General features: G+C 40.2%; 1 protein-coding gene across 1 annotated transcript in view; it reads left to right on the forward strand.

Annotated features, from left to right (window-relative positions):
- DENND3 (DENN domain containing 3) overlaps nt 1–19,867 on the forward strand; it is a 31,910-nt gene extending 12,043 nt beyond the window's left edge. Inside the window, exons 5-23 of the mRNA XM_030943975.1 lie at nt 825–936; nt 2,106–2,225; nt 3,108–3,326; nt 3,633–3,754; nt 4,193–4,348; nt 6,152–6,248; nt 7,415–7,518; nt 7,800–7,981; nt 8,968–9,489; nt 10,293–10,555; nt 11,028–11,198; nt 11,613–11,742; nt 12,240–12,347; nt 13,321–13,460; nt 14,595–14,755; nt 15,615–15,748; nt 15,913–16,028; nt 16,149–16,286; nt 18,382–19,867. Coding sequence (XP_030799835.1) covers nt 825–936; nt 2,106–2,225; nt 3,108–3,326; nt 3,633–3,754; nt 4,193–4,348; nt 6,152–6,248; nt 7,415–7,518; nt 7,800–7,981; nt 8,968–9,489; nt 10,293–10,555; nt 11,028–11,198; nt 11,613–11,742; nt 12,240–12,347; nt 13,321–13,460; nt 14,595–14,755; nt 15,615–15,748; nt 15,913–16,028; nt 16,149–16,286; nt 18,382–18,582 — 3,196 coding nt within the window. The 3' untranslated portion in view covers nt 18,583–19,867. The remainder of the gene's footprint in view (nt 1–824; nt 937–2,105; nt 2,226–3,107; nt 3,327–3,632; nt 3,755–4,192; nt 4,349–6,151; nt 6,249–7,414; nt 7,519–7,799; nt 7,982–8,967; nt 9,490–10,292; nt 10,556–11,027; nt 11,199–11,612; nt 11,743–12,239; nt 12,348–13,320; nt 13,461–14,594; nt 14,756–15,614; nt 15,749–15,912; nt 16,029–16,148; nt 16,287–18,381) is intronic.
- The last annotated feature ends 350 nt before the right edge of the window (nt 19,868–20,217 follow it).

A 20,217-nucleotide genomic window follows, 5' to 3' on the forward strand; every position in this document is an offset into this window, starting at 1 on the left:
GTTTCTCTATATACAGATTTGCAGGCCTAGATTTCTGATTTTGTAAATATTTGGGGTTTTTGCTATAAATGTGCAAGTGAATCTTCCATTGTACAAAACACCCTTTGTGACCACAAATACCTAACTTGGTAATTGTTACATTTCAGAAATGCTGTGGGAGTTAGTAGTTTTCAGTCTTGATTGTGTGTATATTTAAATGTAACAGCATTTATTTGGTGTAATATATAAACCATGTGACCTTTGTTAGGGTAATGCAGTTTAAAAACAGAAACATTTAGCAGGTTTGCACAATTGTTCTTATTCTTCGTGTGGGCAGGAGTGACAGCAAAGAGCAGTGTCCATAGAGGCCTAAGCCTTGTGCTAAATATGGCTCTTGCTTCACATTCCTCTGCAGTCAAACTTGGGTCTACAACCTCTCTTTTCCTCTGGTGCTGTTTTCCATCTCTGAGCTGGTGTCTTATGCTGGGGATTGAGGAGCACTGGGTGTTGCAGCTGTGGGTGTTGGTTCCTCAAGCAGTCTCTAGAAGATGCTGTAGCTGCACCTCACACATGGTTTCCTTTGGCCATCAAACCACTGTGCTGTGTCCCCTGATGGATATAATGCAGCAGTATTTCATGCACAGGAGTACAAAAAAACTCTGCTTCTGACACAGAAGCATCATTAAAATTTAATGAAGCTGCTCAAGTATCTAATAAATTAGAAATTAATTAGCAGAAATAATAGCTTCATTACTCCTACTATTTTTTTCTAGATTATCAGCAGAAAGAGTTTTTTGTATTTGCATGTTACTATTGATAAGTAATTTCCTGTCATTTAATTACAGCTTACTAGTGCAGCTACGACCTTTGAGGGATTTAGATGTCGAGGAGCACATTAAAGAATTTGCAGCAAAGCTGTTTTTAATCCCCAGCCCCCCACCAGGATCACTCCACTTGGTAATTATTCCTCCTGAATTTCATAATGATTTTAACATTATGTCTTCTAAGATACTAAGATGATGTTTTCAATAAACTGGGTGACATTCATGAATGTCAGGTCAGAGATTACTTGGTGATGTGAAACTGATGTCAATACCTGTGCTTTAAAAATCAGGCTATGCATTATTAGTAAAGAAAATAACAGTGTGACCATGGTTCAGGCTGGAGTGCTGGCATACCAACCATGTTCTTTAGTTTTCAATATTCCTCTGGGAAGGCTTTGGCTCATGCCAACTATTTGTGGTGTGAGATGATGCCTGGGCAGGTCTGGGAGCAGCAGAACAGTGTGCAGTGGATGAAATGTTGAGTTGGCCGCTGCCTGGATGAGACCAAGCTGAGAGGGGAAACTCACATCAACATTTGTATTCAGTGCTGTGTATTTGTTCCTTTCTGACCCTTCCCAAGTCCAGCCAGATGTCAGCTGGGTCAGTGATTTCAGCACACACTCTGTTATCTACTGCGGTGGCTTCTGGGGAAGCAGAACTTCAGCCAAGGGCTCTTCCTTAGCTGCTTTCCTTGACCCTGGGATGAAGGGTTAGGAGTGGAGGAAAAATAGCATAGCTGGAAAATATCTGAGTGATTGGCTAAACCAGCTGTGAGTGCTGAAATGTGCAGCACGTGCAAGACCCAACCCCCAGAGATTTGAGCTGAAGTATCTGAAACTCTGAGAGACCTCATTCCTTTTGGCTTGTTTTATTTTCTTAGCATGACAACCTATGCTCACTTTGTTCATATTTTTTTCTGTTTCCTGTATGAATTTTATTAATAGTTTTGGTTTCCCAGTCGTATCTACAAATATAAATTATTTTGTTATGCTTATAATAAAGCAAATTTAATTCTGTTAAAAGATGTTTTTAAAAAAAATGTACTGGCCAATCACTGTGAGAATGAGAGGAGATAAGTTCATATTAATCTTTCAAACTACTCATTATGTCTTTTAATATTTCCCTCTTTTTAATTTACTTTTCTGCAGTATGCAAATACTTGTCTTTTTGCTCTCAATTAAAGTTAGTATTTTGTAGTTGGAACTAAAATCGTGAATTAAATGTGCTGTGGGCACATTTTCATTAAGGAGTAAACAGAAACCATCTGTTATTTCTGTTTCTATATTATCTGTTATAATATAGGTATTTCATATGAAACCACTTCAAATAATAATTCCTTCACGAGAGGATCCGGACAGTCCAATTATTGACTTGGATCTCCATCTTCCATTGCTGTGTTTCAAGCCAGAGCAGGTGCTGCAGGTAAAGCCAATTCATGCTTTTGAACGTTTTAGAGATTGACAGTATTGGTAATTTGTAGTTAGGGAAAAAACAAGATGTTTATTTACTCAAAAAACTTTATAAACCCAGAAATTCAGAATAGTCTTAGTCCTGAATATTAGAGCTATGTCAACATAAACTATACTTCTCCTTAAGATACTTTGTTATTGACAGACCTGGTTAGATTAAGGGATATTACATTTCTTTGCCTGTGGTCTAGAAATTGGTACTAAATTTCTTAAGAATGTATTTTAAAGTGTAACTACCCAAGCCAATTGACAGATTTTATTTTGAATTTTCATTATATGCATTTCTACAAGATTTATAGTAATTTTTTCATGTTTAAAAAAGGGGTCTGTGGGAAGGATTGATGACAATGGGCACTCTCATACAAATAAGGTGTAAATGGTGTGGAAATACAAAATACAAACAGCTATTTGCAAAGAATTTTTTTCAGTGCTTCACAGAATCTTACAATAATGTAAGCTGGAGTGTCCTTTGTAGGTTTCCTGATCCGATTTCCTGCTTAAAGGCCACCTGTGAAGTTAAGTTCAGTTGTTTAAGGTCATCAGTATTATCTGAGCCACTTTCTCTAAGAAACCTCCTCAGCCATGAGAGTTGGCAGCTCTGCCTTATTTTTTTTAGGTTTTGCCCAAGCATCCAAGTTATGAATAAAAGTATCTCAAATCCTAAATGGTGCAGCTGGTGCATCTTGAAATGGACATTATTTCATTTTATAACTCTGTAAGGTAGCCACTAAAAATGAGAATTTTGAGGCCGACTCTCACAGATTAAATATTTGCATTTCTAGTGTGTTCTAGATACGTCTTTGCAAACATTTAACATTCTGGCTTTGTTTTTCAGATAATGACCTGTATTTTGACTGAGCAGAGAATTGTTTTCTTCTCTTCTGACTGGGCTCTGCTGACACTCATTGCTGAATGCTTTATGCTGTACCTTCACCCCCTTCAGTGGCAGCACACTTTTGTGCCCATCCTGTCCAGGCAAATGCTGGATTTTGTGATGGCTCCAACATCTTTCCTCATGGGATGCCATATTGATCATTTTGATGAAGTGAGCACGGTATGTTTGACACCATTACCACTCCTGATTTTTACTTGCAGTGCATTTGTCCCCTTCCATATTAGGGCATATTAGATTATTAAGTGTTTATATACTGGGATTAACATCTGTTAAAGCAACTGCATTTATTTTTCTTGAATGTGATTGTTTAGTTATCTGTACAATTTTCTACTCGTGGAAAAATTTCAGTCCTTTCCTGGCTTACTTTCTTGATGAAATTAATTGTCTAAAAAGTATGTAAATGAGAAGTAAATATTTTTACAATAAACACACAGTCATTCTGTTTGGTTTTTTTTTAATTAAAAGGAAGGTGAAGATTTAATTCTAATTAATATAGATAATGGAGATATTTCACATTCAAAAGTGGTTGAAGAGGAACTTGAGATTCCAGATGTTCCAGCACAAGCAGCAGAAACTTTCATGAAAAGGTGACAAGATCTTGAAGATGTGTCTCTCTTAGTGCATTAACCATGCTTAATGCTACAAGTTTCTTATTTTGTATTATTTATTATTATAATATTATTTCATTCATATAAACCCCACTGTATTTTAGAAAAGGGCAAATTGAAAATTTCAATTAATTAGTATAGAAGTGGCTTTAAGTAGTCAAATTATTTTGCAGCAACTGGAATGCTTGTTTCTTTTTATTATTGATACGGATTATACTCTGAACTTTACAAAGACTGAGTGCACTGTGATTTAATTGAGTGGGGCTCCCTGGAATCTTGTTAGCTTGTCAGCACTTGTAAATCAATCTGGCACTTCTCTAGCTGTAAGATGCATGGGCCTAAATTACTCTTTTTTTTAAAGGTATGAAAAAATTGTTGGTGTTAGGATGTAAGTTAATAGTTTTCTTCTGTGTGTAGAGTGGAGGGTCTGCAGCTGCACTTTGATCTGGAGCTCTGCCATCTCCGAGCCTGCACAGACCTTGGTGAGCTCCAAACCCGCAGGAGGGCTTGGCAGCAGAAACTGAACATGGATGTGCAGCAAACCATGTTGCAGTTAATTGTTAATATCTTCAGGTAGGTGGGTGTAGTAGTTTTTATTAGAAGAACATGTGGTACCGGTTAAAGCACATCAGTGAAAATATTCTCATTTTGTCTTACTTTATAGATATTTTGTAGAGCTTAGGTTTTGTTAGGGTATATGGGAAGTAAGTCGTGCAGCCTGATGGAATAAAAGTTATTGATGTTTTGATGTGTATATACATTGCTCAAATATCTTAGATAAAGCTCTTGTGATTTTAAGCTTGTCTTTTGTAGGAAGATTTCAGGAAGAGAAGGGCAGTTCTTGGAAAAGCTTAGGGCCCAGCAGGGATATCAGTCAAGTTTTGGTCCCTCTTGTTAGAGGCACATGAATGCAAACCAGGACAGAATAGAAGAGCTGAAAGCAGGAACAACCTGTTCAGAACACCTGGATGTGTTTAGGCTGAGAATGGATGAGATACCTGAGGAGTGCAACACCTGAGAATGAAGGAGGAGCTGTTTAAGCTCAAGGGCAAAGTGTTGGCACAAGAAGGGACAATTGGCCAGGAGCTGGACTCAGTGATCCTTGTAGGTCCCTTCCTGCTCAGGGTATTCCATAATTCTGTGGTAAGAAATGTGGGGTACTGGCTGTGTTTGGGACTGGCATTTTAACAATGATGTGGCCTTTTGCTGGAGGTGGTTCTTCCCTTTGGATCAGCTACTGAATTGCTCATGGGAATTCTCTTTGACACTTTCAGTCAGAAGGAGCTGGGTTAATTTACAGAGTCCAAATACCAGGTGTCTGTTATTGGATCAGCTTAAGGAGAATTCCTGCAGGTGTCTGGACCCTCCACGAAGGACAGTAGCTGCTGGGTGTGGGGAATAGAACAGCCTTTACAGATAGCTGATTGTGGAAACTGAAATGCATTCATTTCCACAGTGGGATTTTGTGGATTTCAGTGTTTGGCAACAATAATTGCAGACAAAGATGAGGAGAAATGCATTTTTGCTCATAACAGCTTGAAGTCTTTAATGCACTAAACATTTGGCTGCATAAAATGAACAGATGCTTTGCGCTCTAAGAGATAGTATGTATCACAAAGGGGTTGATTCTTTTGCTTTCTTTCTCCTTTCCTTCAAACTTTTTCTTTGTTCTTTTTTTCAGCCTTGTTTCTTCTATCTCCTAACTCTGCCAGCATCCAGGAGTGAAGGAAAGTAACTTTCTGATGCAGTTGTTCTGTCTTCAGCAAAGCATTGTATTGATTTTTTTTGTGTGTGGAGGTTCCATGTTTAAAGCAGACAGTGCTAAATTTTACAGAATTACATAGGACTATGTACTTTCATTGACCATACCTTTTCCTGACCCCATATGGCTGGATAAACTGCTAACAGGATGTAGTAAGAACCTTGTTTTTCATATGCCTGTTGCAGATGCAATGTGATGGGACAGTGTGAGGTCAGGTCACATCTTTCAAATTACCCATGATAGGTGCACTTGTCTTTTGTGCTCCAGTGGGTTGTGTGTGATTCAGGAACTGTGTATGTAAATCCAGGATTGGAGCCTAAATCATGATTTACACAGATTCTCCTTCATGGCTTACTGCGTCTTACAGAGTGTGAGTTTGGCAGCAGATAGACTACCTTACTTGTAAGAATTTGAATTCCTTTTTCTATGATTCAGTAACACAGACTTGTTCATTAAAACTGACTTTGCCTTCTAATACTGCAGCACATTTCTATTTTGTCTTCTGATGCTGCAGCATATTTCTAGTAGTACCAGTGGGCTGCTGCTATTTCAAAAATATGACTTGCTTACAAATCTCCAAGCAGATTCATATATTTATTTATTTTTGTCCCCAGGGAGGTAAAAGACCATCTAAATTATGAACACAGAGTGTTTAACAGTGAAGAATTTCTGAAAACAAGGGCAGTCGGAGACCAGCCATTCTACAAAAAGGTAAATTCAGTGCTGTGATTATCTGCTATTAATAAATTTGTATTTTAGGATTAATGCCAGACAGACTAAAAGGAAGATCTTAATATATCCTTAGGAGAGAAATTGATTGGAAATCTTTTGACCAGGATTTCAGATTAATAGAAATAATTAAAATATTTTCAGCAGCAATTTCTAATGCTATAAATGAAATGGTGGCAATTTTATGAATTGAAATTCAGTATTAGTTAAAAACTCAGATGTACATATTTAAGAAGAGCTTTGAGCCGCTGACTTACTTAAATACCAAATAGCAAAGTGGCAGGTTTGCTTTCAGGTTTGAATCTTAGAAAATAACACACTATGGAGTAGTTACTAGTGGTGTCTGGAATAATATTAAGAAAACTCAAAAAAATCCATTAGAAAGGACTAAGATTTGGAAGTCTCCTGGACATACAATTGCTGGCAAACTCTGCCACCTACTGGAGGAATACTAGAAATTGGGAATTTAATGCTTTTGGAGATTCTCTTTTACATTGTGCATTGCAAGTGGATTAGTAAGAGGCATTTGAACATTTATATAATAGACATGTTGTATTGCCTCAAATCCCAGATTTCACCTTGTTAAACTGTGCAGTGATGAGAGATGGTGGCTTTCCCTCTTTTTAATTCACACCTGGCGTTTTTTGTTGTCTTCTATCCTAAAAGTAGCAATTTGACCTTTTTAGAAAGTTATTTCTGGATGACACCATAATAATTACCTGAGCAAGGAATAAGTTTTGGGGTTACCAGAAAAAAAGATGATTCACTTGTCTTTTCAGTATGATGGCATAATGTTAATTTAGAGTGCCCCCAAATTCTTATTCCAAACCATAAACAGTATTATCAGCACATGGCTTAATACTAAACTTGTAGCTCTGTTTTGCTCAGTATTTCTCATTTTTGTTTGGTTTCACCTCTTGGAGGGCATTTTGAGATTACTGTTTGCCACTAAGCAAATGTCATCAAAGTCCAGAAGGTGAATGGAAACTTAATTAGTTTTCTCTTGAAGTTTTCAATCTTTTTATTTTTATGATTGCTAAATTGGAATGTCTGTTTTGCATGGATAAGGGTAATAAAAATGAACAAGACATGCTAATAAAAATGTAAATTTATAAATGATCCACAGTTAACTCCTTTGTGTCTCACAGGTTTTAGAGACCTACATGTTTCACTCTTTCCTTAAAGCTCGTCTGAACAGAAAGATGGATGCTTTTGCTCGGCTTGACTTGAGTACCCAGTCTGAAGAGGACAGGTAGAGTTTTCTTACTTCTTATTCTGGTTTTGAATCTTCTGGTGGTATGAAGTGATAAAAGTCCTTTTGTCCCTATTGGTATGAGTTTAGGTCATCTATAAATAAGATTATGAATAATTGCTAACTCATTTAATTATGATTATTGTAAAAGGGTTACATGAATAGATGTTGAAATTGTAGATTTAATACTATTATACAAAAAAGAAAAAGAAAACAGGCAGTAATTTAGTGTCTATGTGTGAGTTCTGAAACTAGTGATGTGCTGTTTTTATTTCCCTCAGGTTAGATTTGATGTTTCCCACCCCCAGAAGGCTGACCATAGAGAAAATGGCCTCCAAGCGCGTGAGCGCCGCGCGCAAGGCCAGCCGGCGCATGGTGATCAGCATGCCCAACCTGCAGGACATCAAACTGCCAGAGGGGCCCTCCAGGAACTCCTCACTTCGAAAAGTGGAAAGAGCTGTTGGTAAGGGAACACTGGGATGGACAAAGACTCTGCTGTTCTCTTTTGGAGTGACATCACTGAGTAATTTGAGGAACGTTTGAAGGAGCTGGGGCTGTTTAGCCTGGAGAAGAGGAGGCTTAGAGGTGACCTTATTGATCTCTACAACTTCCTGAAGGGAAGTTGCAGACAGGTGGGGTTGGTCTCTTCCACCAGGCAGCACTGACAGAACCAGAGGACACAGTCTCAAGCTACATCAGGGAAGGTATAGGTTGGATATTAGGAAGAAATTTTTCACCAAAAGAATAATAAAGTACTGGAATGCTCTTCCCAGGAAGGTGGTAGAATCACCATCTCTGGATGTGTTTAAAGAAAGACTGGACATGGCACTTGGTGCTCTAGTCTAGTTGAGGTGTTAGGGCATAGGTTGGACTTGATGATCTTAGAGGTCTCTTCCAACCTCATTATTCTGTGATTCTGTGATTCTGTAATTGTCACAGAAACACTGTCAGCCACTGGGAAGAAATGGTGGACTGAGTCACTTTGAGCTGGGGCCTGTCTGTTCTTCCCCTGGCTTGTGAAGTCAGTCTGTATCCTGCTGGAAGTTTTGCTGGACCACAAAAGAATGATTGGTCCCAGTGGGATTGATATTGGAGAATTGATTTCTGTGTCCTCAACCACCTTGTGTCCAGTTCTCTATTACTTTTAATTTAAACACAGGCTTAAACTTAACACGGTTTAGAAAGAACTCCATGAGGGTTTTTTTTTCCTTTTTTCTTTAACTTTTCCAGAATTGATGTTACCTGATTAGGGAACATTCTCATAATAGGGGTGATAGATGCAGAAATATATTTGTGTCCCTAGCAGAGCTGTAATCCTTCTTGTTTCTTGTAATTGCTTGTTACTGTGATGGGGATTCTGTTTGTTGTTTATAGTATTGCTGATTGTGAAGATATTTACATTTCTGCTCCTTTCCCTGATCAATGTACTCTCTTGGTGTTTGTTTTTAGCAATGAGAACACCCTCCAAATCCATCACCACATTCAAAATCCCTGAAATTCACTTTCCTCTGCTGTTCCAGTGTGTTCACTCCTACTACACAGACTTCTTCAACCACCTCAGCAAAGCTATCAGTGCCTTACCCCCCGAGAACTCCGCCTTGCTGGCAAGGTACTTCTACCTCCGGGGCCTTGTTAGCTTGATGCAAGGAAAACTACTAAATGCACTTTCTGACTTTCAGAACCTAGAAAAAACAGACTTAAGAATTTTCCCTACTGATCTTGTAAGAAAAATAGTGGAGAATCTGCCTCGCTTGGAGCGCTTGCAGGCAGACCGCAAACCTGAGCTCAAGAGGCTGATAAGTCGAGTGATGGAAAAACAAAGGGAAGTTCTGAAAATGGATGACCATGTAAAAAATTTTGAATTGCCAAAAACACACATGCAGCTGGATGATTTTGTGAAGAGAATTCAGGAGTCTGGGATTGTCAGGGATATAGACACTATCCACCGGTTATTTGATGCCCTGACAGTAGGTGAGTATGAGGTTGTTGGGGTTTTTTTGGTTATTATTTAGCATTGTCACATGAAAAAGGGAGATTTACTCTGTCAGTGCCCTGGGAGAGCTGAGCCTTTTGTGCCTGACCAGTCTGTCAGTGTTCCATTGTGGAAACCCTTCACTGAACAGCTGCTGCATGGAGGAGGGTCCTCTGCCAAACAGACAGACCACTCCTGGGTTCCCTTTACCCACTGCTAGCACCCTTGCAGGACTCACATTAACAGCTTAAAGAAGAACGCTCTCTATTAGTAAAATTATCAGGTGTTAAAGTCTGAGAATTGCTGGTTGCAATATTTGACTTTAAAAATACGTTTAAAGCAATATAATAATGCAAAGCCTTATATGGACAAGGTCTAATCCCCAGTAAGAGGCAGCTTAAAATAATAATTCAGTGTGCCTAGAGTGTGATTGTTACCCCGTAGGTGATCCTGTAGGGCAGAAGACAGGTTCAGCCTGTTGACTGATCCCAGAATTTATATGGAATCTTCTCTAACTTCTCCCTGTTCTTAACTCACTTTTATACCATTCCTTTATGCTTAGGTGGAGCTGGAGTGACTTTAGTCACACATTTTAGTCAGTGGGGGATGGTTGTACCCTTGGGGGGGATATCTCAGGACACTGCCTGAGATAACTTTGGGATGGGGACATGTGCCTAGAGTGTCTATACTTATATGCACAATACAGAGGCACGAGTTACAGTTACTGTCTTTCTAAACCCATCTTCCTGGACAAATCTGTGTAATAGTTTCTCACACTAAAGGGATTTTAAAATTTTTTTAGGACAGCAGAAACAAATTGATCCTGAAACATTCCGAGATTTCTACAACTACTGGAAAGAAACTGAAGCAGAAGCTCAAGAGGTGAATCTGCCACCAGCAGTAATTGAGCATCTAGATAAAAATGAATGTGTCTACAAGTTATCCTGCTCAGTTAAAACCAACTATGGTGTGGGGAAAATAGCTCTGACCCAGAAGCGCCTGTTCCTGCTGACCGAGGGAGGCCGTCCTGGCTATGTCCCAATTGCTGCTTTCAGGGATATAGAGGTGAGCATCAACTTCCTCTCCTCTGGCATGCCTGGGGATATAGGTTATGTCCCATTCTGCAGAGTGAGCTGGCTCTCAATGTAAAGTTTCAGTAAGGAGAGTAAGAAACAGTGCTCAAGTCACTATGAGAGTGATCAGGTAAAATTCTGGGGGTTTGGACCAAAAGTTTCATGACTGAAAATCAAGAGGTTATACCCTCAGAGAAATGGATATGGAATAGATAAGTTTAATAACATGAGCATTAAATGTGTTCATGTGACTGAGGTATCAGTGGGTCAGCTTATATCCACTGTGGAGCTAAGGCTGTGTGATGATGTTTAAATTTATTTTCATAAATCCACCTCTGCTTAATTGGGTGTATGGACAACTGAAATAATTAGCTGTAAGTAGACAAAGCTGCCCTGTGGGCTGAGTGCTGAATCATCTGTTATTTGGGTACATTCTCTGTTTTCTCTTTCCTGTAACTTTCCAGGAAGTTAAGAGCACAACTGTAGCTTTCCTTCTTTTGAGAATACCTACTCTGAGGATTAAAACATTATCTAAAAAAGAAGTCTTTGAAGCCAACCTTAAAACTGAGTGTGATCTCTGGTACCTGATAGTGAAAGAAATGTGGGCTGGAAAGAAAATGGCATATGATCACAAGGTATAAATATGGGAATTTGTAACCAAATAATATGAAGAATATGCTTTCTGTCTCTGTTCTAAATATTCATGCACTAATCTTAGAATTTCATGGTGCTTCTCTCCCATGAAGAAAAATCCAGCTTGGAAATGTGTATCCATCCTATGTCTGCTGTATCTTTTCATATGTTTTTTTTTTTTTCATATCCTGTAAGATCTGAAGTATTGCTGTAATAACATTGGCTTCTGACTCCCTGCTCCAGGACCTGGCTTGGAACATGGGATGTGGGAGTAGGGTCTGCCAGGAAGTGGCAGGAATTGTGCTGCAATCCTGCCTGGTGCTTCTGCTAAGCATGGCACGTGTTGTGATTTTGAGCATGGTGTCTTGTAAGAATAATGAGCAACAGATAAACTACAGTAAGACTTCTGTCTTTAGGATCCTCAATATATCCAGCAAGCACTGACAAATGTTCTCCTGATGGATGCTGTGGTTGGTGCCCTGCAGTCCTCCAAAAGCATCTATGCAGCCTCTAAACTGTCTTATTTTGACAGGATGAAAAATGAAGGTCAGTCACAGCAGTGCTGCAAAGCCTGTTGGTGTTGCATCATCTCCTTCTGCTCTTTCAGTGTGTATTCTGTTTTTCAAACTGGTTATGTTTAGAAATACAAAAAGACATTAGCCTGATTGCGCTTTCACAAATGCAATTTATTTAATTGTAAGTAGAAAGTTTAGGGTTTGTTTGGGTTTTTTTTCTTTTTATTCCCCCGCACTTTTTTTTTCTTTTTGTTTGGTTAGGTTTTAGTTTTTGCTTCTGTCTCCACGCTTTTGCTTCTGTCTCCATCTTGGATGCTGTGTTTTTGTCTTGGTTTTTTAGACTCTTTGGCTGTTGGATGTCTCTGTTACCAGAACTCATACAAATGGTGTTTGGGCTCTCAGCTAAAGCTAGAGAGAAAGAAAAGTGAGAAATGTGAATGAATGGTGTAGAATTGCTATTGCTTAAGAATTGGAGTTCTGTTTCAGGCTTAAATGTGCACTTCATTACCTTCTAAAAATCTATTTTAGTGCCTATGATGGTCCCCAAAACAACTTCAGAGACACTAAAGCACAAGATCAACCCCTCAGCTGGTGAGACATTTCCACAGGCAATAGATGTCTTGCTTTATACTCCAGGTAAGGTGATGTGTTGCTCTCTTTAGGTTTGCCCAGCTATAATTAGCCTATAAAGCACATTCTCTTATAACACCTGGTATTACGCCTGCCTGATGTGTTCACATTCTGACATGGATTGGTTGTGTGTTGAATACTAAACCAGAAAAATAATTTAAAAAGAACAGTAATGTTGCACATTAAGATACTCCAAGGCATAGTTTTCACTGTCTTAATTTGCCTTTTCTCTGCACATGTGCCTTATCACAGACTTCAATTCTGTGCTAATGGGCTGATTTCTCATTAAGATTTCTGGCTCACTTACTGAGCCAGGTGGATGGATGGATGATGCTCTCCTGTTGATCAATATTCATTGTTAGGTTTTTATTTTTCACTAGAGTCCTGGGGGGGAGTTAGTTTGAGCCACAATGCAAGGAACATTGTGGAGGGTGTTGGATTCAGTGGTGCTTTTCTTTCTTTCTTTCCTTCTTTCCTTCTTTCCTTCTTTCCTTCTTTCCTTCTTTCCTTCTTTCCTTCTTTCCTTCTTTCCTTCTTTCCTTCTTTCCTTCTTTCCTTCTTTCCTTCTTTCCTTCTTTCCTTCTTTCCTTCTTTCCTTCTTTCCTTCTTTCCTTCTTTCTTTCTACTATGAGAGGCTTTGGTGGAGTAGACAAGAGTGAGTGAACTTATTAGTTGTATTTGTAGGGCTTAAAAGCTTTACTGCAATCTCAGTGAGCTCAGCTCTTAGCCATCAATGAAAGAGATTATCTCTGCTCTGAGTATCTTTGGAGTGTAAGATTAAATCATTGGGTGAACTCAGCAAACAAATGCTAACAAGCACAATGCATTGTGAGAACTGTGTCAGTCAATAACTGATGATGCAAACTCCAGAAGATGCATTTCATTACAAACCTGCTCTGCCTAATAATGGCTTTCCCACAGGTCTCCAAAAATATTGTGTTTTCTTTGACTTCTCTCATCATCTCTGCTTTATTTCTAGGGCATCTTGACCCTTCAGAAAGACTGGACAATGCTCATCCAAAACTCTGGTGTGCTTTAAATGAGGGGAAGGTTGTGGTCTTTGATGCCTCTACCTGGTCTATCCAGCAACACTGCTTCAAAATGGGCCGCTCTAAACTGGTGAGACTGGCAGAGAATCACAGTTCCTGCTGCAGCTGGGTGTGCTTTTGTTGCTGTAACCCCAAATCACATCATTCTTAAAAGTTGTTGAGTTGTTTGGGCTTCAGTTAACCTGGAAAAGTGGAGATTTTTGAGAAAAGCACAAAGGAGGCTAAATGGATTAATAGTAAACAAGTCAATGTGGTGAGAAGTGATGGATTTGATTTGGAAGGGCCTGATGGGTTCCTGGGGCAGGAAAGCAGGGTTGAAACAGTTGAAGAGAAAGAATAAAAGACAATTAACCCAAAGAGAAGGGGAATCTTAAGAACAGATAAAAATTTACCCATACTGAAGAACTGGAGATTAGGAAGAGGTGTAAGGAAAGCAGGTAGATGCTATTGAAAGAGGGATAGAGCTCTAAAAGAAAGTGTCTGAACCAGCAGGTGAAAGGGAGTGGTTTGTGAAACACCACCTGAAAGAGTAATTCTGTGAAAAGGGAATCTGAACCAGGCATGCAACCTGGGTGAAGAACACACAGGAAAAGGGATTGGATGTGTCACTCGTGTGAAAGATGAAATAGATTACTGTGGATGAGTGTGGGAGAGAGTCAGAAAGGGAGGGGTAAAGCTGATGGTGAAGAGCTGGGTGGAGGAAAGAGGGAATTCCAGAAGAGTCAGATACCTAAAAGAAGACAAAAAAAGTTGCAAGTGATGACTGGAGGGAGGTAAATGAAGAGTGTGTGATGGAGGGGAAGAACATTCCAGAGACAGCAGAGGAGGCAGTATTTTCTTAAATACTACTTTTAGATGAACTAGGAAGTGTGGCTGTATTGGACAGTTTGGCTTCCAGTCCAGAGGAAAGGAGCACACAAACCTCTCTAGTTCCCCTGATTCCCTCTGTAACTTCTACTTTGTTTGGGCCAGGAAGCACACTTCAGTCAGTCCTTAAGATAAATTATTGATCCTATTTACTGAAGGATAAACTTTGCAAAGAGATCTGTCCTCTCATTATTTATAGAGCAGAGCAAAGGATAGAACACTGGAGAGCCAAGTCTGCATCTCCTACAGTGATTGGCTGAATACAGCCTTTTCCACGTTACATTAAAGACTGATTTCTCTCCTAGGCTTTATTTAACCCTGAGCTTTTTCTCCCCAGACTTGCATGGTCATGGTGGAACAGAGTCAAGTGTGGATTGGTTCTCAGGACTCCATTATTTACATCATCAACACCCATAGTATGTCTTGTAATAAACAACTGAATGATCATCGCTCTGATGTTACAGACATCATCGTGGAGAAGAAGAATGGAACACCCAGGTAGATCTAATTTGATTTTCCTAGATGGCGAAAGAATTTATTGTTTTAAATGAGAGGGTTTATCCTGCTAATAAAGTCTTCATTTAGCTCATTTTTGTAGCTCCCATATTGTGTTTGTCACCTAAGAATTTCCTTTTTAAATAAAGAGCACTGTGTAGTTTGGAACAAAGAGGATAAAGCAGCGAATGCTCTTTTGGATGAGGATGAGAACAGCCAGGAACTGGCAGCATCCAGTGAAGAACTGATACGGATGCAGTTTAAAGACCACTTCACTTTTGCTTTGAGCACATCATGTTTACAGCAAGCTTCTGGATTTTTCCTGCCTGTTTATTAAAAAATAATACATTTATTGTTCTGTTCAGGCAAAATGCTTTTAATCTTTTGGTAGCACTGAGAAGAGTGTTGGCTGAAGGTGTTAACCTGCTGTCTTCCCATGGGAAAAGCAGCTCCAGGGTCAGTAGGTCTGCCAGTGGTGCAGCAGATGTGACTGGGTTTCAGGAAGAATTTAAGTGTTGTTGGAACCTTTTGAAAAAGGTTTGCTCATTCTAAAACAACAAATTTTAAAGGTAAAAAGAAAAGAGTATAATTTGTTTTCTCAGGTGCAGTAACAAATAACAGTTTGAGATATTTTTGTTCTAACTCAAGAGAAAATCCATCAGACAACATTGTTCAGAGGAATTATAGGGAATGTTTTGTTGTGCTCTACTCCTCATGCATGATGTAATGTGCTCTCATTCACTGAACTCAGAGTTAGCCTGCAGTGTTTCTAGTTGATACAGAGTTTGTAAAGGATAATAGAGAAGATAATTTAAAAATTAACAACACTATACTTCTTAATTTTTTAAATCTGTGCCAACAGTGAAGCATATTCCAGCAGTTTAGATGGAATGGTGATTGCTTGGAACATCAGCACTCTCAAAGTGAACCGTGTCTCTCAGCTGCCCTGCCAAAATCTCACCTCTATGAAGCTTCACAATAACCAACTGTGGTGCTGTAAGTCCCTTCCTCAAACTGTAATAATTACAAAAATCATCTTCACATAAAGAAACAAGACAGTTGTTGGATATTCCATTTATATTTCCACTTTTTTCATCCATGTTTTGTAGAGATTGAAGAAGTGGGCACCTGTTACTAACTCTGTATCTTTAATATTGAAGGTACCAGAAGTTGCATTCTTGTAGTGACAACTCAGGAGTTTCGACCGCAGATGAAACTCGAGCACCACCTGAAGGATGTGTGTTCCTCTTTCCTTGGCTTCCAGATCTTTCCAGAGGTATTGCACTTACTCTGGTGATACAGTTTAATGGAGGCAGGGCCATGTGGCCTTACAAGCCCTGGTTATTTTGATACATTTTCTGTCAGCAGTGCTTAAATGTATCTTTCTGTGCCTTAGAGAGATGAAGTGTGGGCCTCTTACTCCGGGAGTAGTGACGTGTACATTTGGAACACCAAAGACCTTTCAAGTACACCCCAAAAGATTCATCTTCAGGATTGCTCTGAGATTACTTGTATGATAAGAGTTAAAAATCAGGTGAGAGACATCTGGGCTGTTTTTTGCCTCTTGTGTATTTCTGTACTGAAGTTGTGTTTGTTTGCAGCTGTCATTGCTTCCTCACTGGGTGGGTGCATAAGTACACAAGGTTTGGAATGTTGATTCCTCTTTGAAATCAGAGAAACTAAAGACTGCCTAACACAAATTGTTGCAGATGTACCCCAAAATGCATGGCAAGCAAAAGCCCTCATCAGTAGTTAAATGTCTGGTGACATTTGTTAGCCACTGACATTTCCAGGGAACTGTAGAAATGGAAAGTTTAAGTCCTTTGATATTTTGTCTCAGGGCTCCTCAGACTAAGCCTTGAAAAAAGGTTACCAGACAAACAACAAATGCCAATTAATTGGCCTGTTTTTGTAGATGACCTTTTCCTTGATTAGTTACCACATTCCTAATTCAGGACAGACCAAAGGAGCCAGTGGATTCCTGCCTTGGCATCTTGTGTCCATGTCAGTATTGGCCTCTGTGTACCTGCTTTATGTGGTATCAGGAGCTGTGCAAGTGATTGTAGTTGTGCTACCACAGGGGCCCATTCAAGGTTACTTTGCAAATAAATAGCTAATGTTTATCTGCTGGGAAAACAACTTCTGGAATCTTCTTTTCAGATTTTCCCTCCCTCCTTCCTTCCTCAAAAATGACTTTTTTTAAATGGAATAGGGAGGTTTTCTCTGTATTCAGCCTCTGGTTAGACTTTTGTACTGAAATGGAAAATCATTTTAGGATATTCTTCCCCAAGGCCGAGATTGATATATTTAACCTCTGTTTCAAGGGAGTGAGAGGATTGTTTGGAACCCCCCAAGGCATTAAGCTCTCTTTTGTTCTACTGAAGAACTTTGTTCCTTTTTCTTCTCTTCTTTATGTAATTTATGAATAAGTTAAACAATACTGAGCCCAGTACTGACCCTTGGGGGACACCACTAGTGACAGGCTCCAAGCAGACCCTGTGCCACCACTCACACTCCTGTTTCCTCTACACAGCAATGAATTATGGAGAGGGAACTTGCAGCCTGATAAAGGCTGATAACAGCATTGGTGGGGCTGTCAGTCACAGGCTTTAATTAAAAACAAGCCATTGTTTTTCTTTAAGAAACTGGAGAGAGACCCAGCTGCATGCTGTGTCTGTCTGAAATGGGATGTGTTCTGTCTGGCACCTGGGCTGTGTCTTTTATTACCTAATATTTGACCCAATCTCTGTGGCTGTGATTTCATTTTGAACTCGCTGGTGCCACAGTTCCCTGGAGAGCAGCAGGTTCATGAATTTCACTGCCAGCCTTGTACAGAGAAGTACTTTCTTCTCAGTGAAACGGAACTATTTCTAGTTCCCACATGTCCCTGACTTCCCTAATTTCAGCGTGGAACAGTGGTTCTACATTCAGCTTATCTGCTCTTCTGTTAGCTCACAAACCTTTTGTAAAGGCTCCTTAGCTGCCTTCTCTCCAACCTAAGGAGTCTTGGCTTTTCCATCTTCCCTGTCAGGGTGGTGAGGCCCTGGCACAGATTGCCCAGAGAAGCTGTGGCTGCCCCCATCCTATTCAGGGCCAGGTTGGATGGAGCCCTGAGCAGCCTGGACTTGTGGAAGCTGTCCCTGACCATGGCAGGGGATTGAAATGAGATCTTTAAAGTCCCCTTCAACCCAAGCCATTTTCTGATCTTTGCTTATATGACCCCAGGACACAGCTGTTCCTTTCTCTTGGCAGTTTTAGTTGCTCTTCCCTGGATTTTCTCTGCTCTTGCAGTGCAAGGGCACACTGTGCCTTACACAGGGGTGAGGGAGAGCAGCCCCAGTGCAGGTACAATCAGCAGCGTGGGGCACAGGGGGTTTCCTGAACTGAGGGGAGCAGAGACAACCTCCAAGAGCCCTCAACTCATGCCACAACAGCTGAGGAGACTTGGAGGTGGCCAGAAGCAATGGTGGCCAAGCCCCTTATTTATAGTGATGAGGAAATTGTTCAGTGTTCAGCCAAGCATGAGGGAACCTTCACTGTACCAATGCGCCACATAAACCTCCTTGACTGTGTCCTGGACTGAAAGGTGAAATAGTAAAAATGGCTGTGGGTTTGTTTTGTTCCCCCAGCTGTGGGTTGGCAGCAGTGGGAAGCTGCAGGGCAAGAGCAAAGGGAAGATCTACGTGGTCAGTGCTGAGAGGAAGAGTGTGGAGAAGGAGCTGGTCGGCCACGGCGACGCGGTGAAAGCACTGTGCTCAGCCGAGGACAGATACGTCCTGAGCGGCTCGGGGAAGGAAGAAGGGAAGATTGCCATCTGGAAGGCTGGATAGCCACACTATTCCAGATGTGTCTGCCTCCTCTGGGGAAAGGCAGAGACCTGGGACTGTGTTTACTTCAGCATTTTGCATCTACTTTAATCACCTGCCAGTGTTATTGCCTTGTATTTACTGGGTTTCCGTCCCTGCGTTGTAGAAAATGGAAATCGAAGCAAATCTTCCCTCACACCTTGTCCAGCTCCTGCACATTTGGTCAAGGAACAGAAATGGGAGAAGACAGGGCACTGTCCTCCAACTGGACATGAGGTGGTGGGGAGCGTTGGGGTTACCTGCTGGGTCAGGTCACATTGGGAACACGAGAGCCAGCTCAGTAATTATGGGAGCTCTCTCTCAGCAGTGCAAGGTTGATTAAAAAAAGGATTTTGTGATATCTTTACAGCCTGTAATAGCTGGAAAAGGGCACTGAAAGGAAAAAACCAAGTGCACTTGGACTTGCAGAGTTGTCACTGTGATCATCTTTTTGAGCTCAGAGCTGTGGGTGGGCAGTGTCCCTTATCCTTGGGGGGATTTCTGGGGCTGTTTTGTTTAAAATGCAGGCACAGGCAGGCTCTCCCCACAGCACTGAAAGCTCCTCCAGCTGAAACAACGTATTTCCAATGAATATTTTATTTTTTTAATGTATTTTTTTCTTTGAAAACAATGCACAGCACTTGGCATTTGGAACAGTTTGTGAAACTGATTTTTTTTTAAACTGAAGCATTAATTTATTTAATTCCTGTATGTATTATACTTACTTTTGGAAGTACCTCTCAGTCTCTGTGCAGACCAAACTCTGCCCCTCCTCCCTTCAGTTCTTGTTCCTGCAATCAGAGAAACTGCTCTTATTTTGGGTAGAACCTGCTTCATTTTTAAGTTCTGCACAGTCCTAAAACCTCTCCTCAAACCCTGGAGCAAGCAGCAGGGGCTGCAGCCTGGAAGAGTCTCCAGAGCAGCATTCCCTGCTTGGTGCCTGATGCACAGTGGTTTTTCACTGGTGACATTTATCTGCAGATAAACCTGTGCAGAATAATTTTATCTGCATCAGTGCAGACTGGAAAACAGTGTCTAAAAGACTGTAAATAGAAGGACAAAATGGGCTGCTACTTTTCTTAATAAATATAAACCAATGCAGGGCTAAATAGAAGGGTATAAACAACTGGAAAATATTATGACTAGAAATTTTATGACTCTGTATAATATTTCTGCTGATAAAAGTTTTTATCATAGCATGGTAACAAAAATTTTACTTTTTTAGCTTTTATATCAATTTGAGAATATTAAACACTATATTGATACTCTGGCCTCTGTATTTGTTTCTTTTCCTATTGATACTTGATTTTAGCACTGACTTGCTCCTCCCTGTGTGCTGTAACAAATAATTGCCTGTGGTTTTTTCTCTGTGTGTTCTCCTTTCTGAAACAGCTTCTGCTGTAACATGTCGCCTTTTGAGTCCCATATCTGTGACTTCCAGGTTCCTTCCTTCCTCCCCTGGAGTGGTCAGGCTGCTTGGGGTAATTACAGGAATTAAATACTGAATTTACTGAACACACAAGGGCTTTTAATGAACTTTTCCTGGCTGCAGAAATGAACCAGCTGTACCAACCTGCTGCCCACCTGTTGCTGTCCTTATTGATTTTCATTCCTGGCATA

The sequence above is a fragment of the Camarhynchus parvulus genome, chromosome 2, assembly GCF_901933205.1.
Source record: "Camarhynchus parvulus chromosome 2, STF_HiC, whole genome shotgun sequence".
Lineage (NCBI taxonomy): Eukaryota > Metazoa > Chordata > Aves > Passeriformes > Thraupidae > Camarhynchus > Camarhynchus parvulus.